General features: G+C 39.6%; 2 protein-coding genes across 2 annotated transcripts in view; one reads left to right on the top strand and one right to left on the bottom strand.

The window, feature by feature from the left end:
• LOC138965148 (chorion peroxidase-like) overlaps window positions 1–5,000 on the bottom strand; it is a 276,867-nt gene that overhangs the window by 100,741 nt on the left and 171,126 nt on the right. The window lies entirely within an intron of this gene.
• The window catches only part of LOC138965126 (uncharacterized), an 18,225-nt gene that overhangs the window by 8,231 nt on the left and 4,994 nt on the right, over window positions 1–5,000 (top strand). Inside the window, exons 4-5 of the mRNA XM_070337250.1 lie at window positions 2,326–2,550; window positions 3,883–4,003. Of these exons, the coding sequence (XP_070193351.1) occupies window positions 2,326–2,550; window positions 3,883–4,003 (346 nt within the window). The remainder of the gene's footprint in view (window positions 1–2,325; window positions 2,551–3,882; window positions 4,004–5,000) is intronic.

Below are 5,000 nucleotides of genomic sequence, written 5' to 3'. Positions count from 1 at the left end.
GTCACAAGTCTTTCGCAGACATCAATTACAAAACAGATTACTAACATGACTTGTCATATATTATCTACCTGCCTTTTGAAAATCGTCGTTTGAGTTAAATAAATACGCATAACGATCAGTCTTCCTTTTTTGTCCCTACAGTCTGTTTGAGAACAAAAAGAGAATTTTGCCTCTGATTTTAAACAGGTTTTATGCGTTCCTAACATACAATTTCAAGGCAAAACGTAAAGGTTATAAAGTGCCCTATCTAAAACCAATGTTCGTTTTGTGAATTATCTCATGTTGATTGTATAGGACGACAGTTATCACCCTGGGTTGCCAAAACGGTTTACTGAAACAAACTTGGTGATTTGTGACAACTTGAAATGGACGAATCATTAACTAAAATAGAGAATACTACGTGGCTTGCTGTGTCATACCAGATTTACACGAAGTTTTATTTTTAGATATTGAACTGGGAGCGAAAGCGAGCTGTTCACTATTTGAAATAAAAACGAATGTAAATCTTGTACGAAACAGCAAGCCATGTAGTATTCTGTTTATCATACATACGGTACTTACGTGTATTTTACTAAAAACGTCCCGCAGTCGAGAAGACGCTTCTTTTGGAATCTCGATCTCTTCCATAGCCTCGTGCAATCTCTTACGTCAAAGAAACGTCACTGTGGAATATGTAGAGTGACGTGTTAATGTTAGTTCTACAAATTCATCGAGGGGAATTAGCTAGCGCACTTTTTTTCCATAATGACGTTTGTCTCGGTGACCTTGGCATCATAGCATCATAAGCAGTGGAAAAAACAGGTCCCTGCCAGACGTGCTTGACATGACCTCATTAACATGATATACACACGTGTGCTTTAAACGATATTGTTATGTAATGAGTGGTCTCTCTAACGTATGTAGGATAATTTGATATTTACAGCTACATGCATCTTGTGTATAAAAGCTTTTTTTTTTTTTTAACAAAACTGGGATTATGAGACGATTACTGGTGGATACAATATGTGTACTAAGTGTAGCATTATGCACGATAACACTTTTAACTAAAATAAACGGATGAAAGCGGAAGAAAACCCCATTATTTCGTCAAATTCACTGACTGGTATTACATACACAATGCCTTTTTATTTTTGCTCGTCCAATGTAAACGTCATCAGTCCTGCTCATAAGATCAATACCTAACTCAGTGTTAGGCATTTTTGAAGTGAGACTACACTCTCAGACCAACAGAAACCATTGCCGCGGTTACGTGAGCAAAACTGGCGTTCTCGTTTCTGAGTTGGGGGTGCTTTTCCGTTTTAACATAAACACACACACACACACACACACACACACACACACACACACACACACACACACACACACACACACACACACACACACACACACACACACACACGATCGCGCTCGTGTTTACCTCACTTGCAAGGCATAACAAGTCGCGTAAGGCGAAAATACAATATTTAGTCAAGTAGCTGCCATTTTTCAGCAAGACCGTATACTCGTAGCATCGTCAGTCCACCGCTCATGGCAAAGGCAGTGAAATTGACAAGAAGAGCGGGGTAGTAGTTGCGCTAAGAAGGATAGCACGCTTTTCTGTACCTCTCTTTGTTTTAACTTTCTGAGCGTGTTTTTAATCCAAACATATCATATCTATATGTTTTTGGAATCAGGAACCGACAAGGAATAAGATGAAAGTGTTTTTAAATTGATTTGGACAATTTAATTTTGATAATAATTTTTATATATTTAATTTTCAGAGCTTGTTTTTAATCCGAATATAACATATTTATATGTTTTTGGAATCAGCAAATGATGGAGAATAAGATAAACGTAAATTTGGATCGTTTTATAAATTTTTTTTTTTTTTACAATTTTCAGATTTTTAATGACCAAAGTCATTAATTAATTTTTAAGCCACCAAGCTGAAATGCAATACCGAAGTCCGGGCTTCGTCGAAGATTACTTGACCAACATTTCAACCAATTTGGTTGAAAAATGAGGGCGTGACAGTGCCGCCTCAACTTTCACGAAAAGCCGGATATGACGTCATCAAAGACATTTATCATAAAAATGAAAAAAACGTTCGGGATTTCATACCCAGGAACTCTCATGTCAAATTTCATAAAGATCGGTCCAGTAGTTTAGTCTGAATCGCTCTACACACACACACAGACACACGCACACACGCACATACACCACGACCCTCGTTTCGATTTCCCCTCGATGTTAAAATATTTAGTCAAAACTTGACTAAATATAATAAAAACCAAATCGTGAATCTCCAAATCAAATTAGAAAATGTATGCACTTGATCACAAACAGATTTTCTTCGGATGCTTGGCATAAGGATCTATGTTGACGACCAACTGTGCCATACTATTGGCGTTGAATCGTCCTACCCTCAACATAACGGCAACCCTGTACCAATCCACGTCCAGTGTAACCCACCACTCACCGGGAGTGTTGTCAAACTGGTCAAGAACTGTACTAGTAGGACAGGTTCATGCCAGCAACACACTTTTAGCCTGTGTGAAGTTCAAGTCTGGGGTATGTCGTATTATCATAGGTATCATTTAATATATTGTTTTGTCCTTTGTTTGTACAATTCACCTTTCAGATGATAATTAGTTTTTAAGATTAATACTACTTTTTACATTGTTTGTTTGTTATACTTTTGCTTTTTCCTACTTTGGGACGGGATCGTTGGATGAAAAAAAAGGGGGGGGGGGTTGATTGATACCTGTTTTGGTCTGTATATTGTAGTTAAGGATAAGTTTTGGAATGGTTTCATGAGGTTAACTTCTTGGGCATTAGGGATGCTTTCTCACAGGGGAATAGGAGCTGCCATACAGTAAGGGCGCTACTTTTTTTTAATTTTTTTTTTTTTACATTTAGTCAACTTATGTGTGTGTGTGTGTGCGTGCGTGTGTGTGTGTGTGTGTGTGTGTGTGTGTGTGTGTGTGTGTGTGTGTGTGTGTGTGTGTGTGTGTGTGTGTGTGTGTATGTGTAGAGCGATTCAGAGAAAACTACTGGACCGATCTTCATTAAACTTTACATACGAATTCCTAGGTATGATATCCCCAGACTTATTTTTCTTGTTTGTGATAAATGTCTTTGATTACGTCATATCCGGATTTTTGTGAAAGTTGAGGCCGCACTGTCACGCCCTCATGTTTCAACCAAATTGGTTGACATTTTGGTCAAGCAGTCTTTTACTTAGTCTGGACTATGGGATTGCATTGCAGCTCGGAAGCTAAACAAATGCTCATTAAAGTTGTCAAAATGGATGGTTCACAAACAGATTAAATTTGATTGCATCATATTCTGAAAATGTTGAATTAAAAAATATATACATATGTAATTTTTTCTCTTAAAATGTCATCACAATTAACGAAAATATGTTGATTTGTACTACGATTAAAATGTAAGAAATCGATCCGAAAAGGATTTCATTTTGTGGGTTCGACAGATTGACTCAATGTTGTAATTTTGCCTTGAGCGACTTGTTTCTTTTTGTTCCTGTATGCGTGTATTCGTGTTTCCAAGCCCCGAGACTTTCGCTGTGAACTTGGGTTCTTTATCGTGCGCATTCGTGCACACGGGGTTGTTAGGCCACCGAGGAGAGTCTGCACAAAGTTGACTCTGGGAAATAAATCCCTTGCCGAACGTAGGGATCGAACCCACGCCAACAGGGACAACTGGTTTTGAAGCCGGCGCCGCTACCGACTGAGCTATTTCCCCGCCTTTGTGGGTTGGCCTGACATGACAGAATTAATATGTTTAGGGAGGTTTCCTTGGAGTGGTCTTACATGGTATCGCTTTAACAGAACTTTATAATCACTCCAATGTGTTATACATACAGATTTTTTTTCTCTGCAGAAGAAGATACGGCAGCAAGCGAAGCCAAATGTTTCTCTGTCACCGTGGTAGCAGTAACTATTACAGTTGCAGTTGCTGTCGCCTTCGTTGCCGTGGGTATTGTAGTCTGCGTCTGTATGAGGTGAGTCTTAAGTCCCTCAGTTTCACAATCTCCAAAAGTATACTTAGGAATGAAAGGGAAGGGTAGCGCACCAACAAAAAGGATAAGGGGACGATGATACATGATTGGTTTTTTGAACACCCTCTCGGTTAAACCATAAGGGGCATGTTCCCCGGTGTTACCCCGACTTTAGATGATTTAACAAAAAGAATGGTTGTAATGATACATAAATGAAAACAGACGCCGCGAAGGAGGTTTGGCTGTTGTGGACGTTCTGGGACGACCGGAAGCTGAGTTGGTGGAGCTCTGGACTTGTGATCCTCGGGTTATGGGTTCGAATCCAGACCTGGATAGACACTAGTCAAGTGTATGTGTGCCATTCTGAGATAGGCTACGTGCATTTGGTTGATGGCACCAACGCACGCACACACCTGGGAAACTGTCAGCATTGTCTAGGATTAAACTATACAACACCGGGGACTGTGTTACCCCTGTTTTCACCCAGTGCCATTAAATTTTGCAGCCAGAAGTACAAATTAAGTCCTGTAGACAAATCTTCTTTTTCTTCTTCGTCCATGAGCTGAAACGTACATAGAGAATACTACAAAGTCATGGCTTCCTCTGTAATACCAGTTTTACACGAGTTGTGTTTTAAATATTGAACTGCGAGCGAAAGCGAGCTTTTCAATATTTGAAAACACAACGAGTGTAAAACTGATACCACATAGGAAGCCATGTAGTATTCTGTTTATCCTACATACTGTACTTACGTGTCTTTTGCTCCAAGCGTCCCTCAGTCGAAGCGCCCATATTGAAGCTTCGAATGGAACCTGAATGTTTTCTAAAGCCTCGTGTAATCTTTGAAGTCAAAGCAAAGAGACGTCACTCTAGTCGGAAAGCATATCGTGACGTGTACGTTTTTAAAATTCTTTCAAGTGTTCAAAGAATGACGTTTGTCTCGGTGACTCTACATCACGGGCAGTAGAAAATCAGGTCCCTGCCAGACACGACCTCTTCA

This window comes from Littorina saxatilis, linkage group LG4 (assembly GCF_037325665.1).
Source record: "Littorina saxatilis isolate snail1 linkage group LG4, US_GU_Lsax_2.0, whole genome shotgun sequence".
NCBI classification, from domain to species: Eukaryota; Metazoa; Mollusca; class Gastropoda; order Littorinimorpha; family Littorinidae; genus Littorina; species Littorina saxatilis.
Note: the sequence above shows the minus strand (reverse complement) of the source record. Positions and strands in the feature narration are given on the sequence as shown.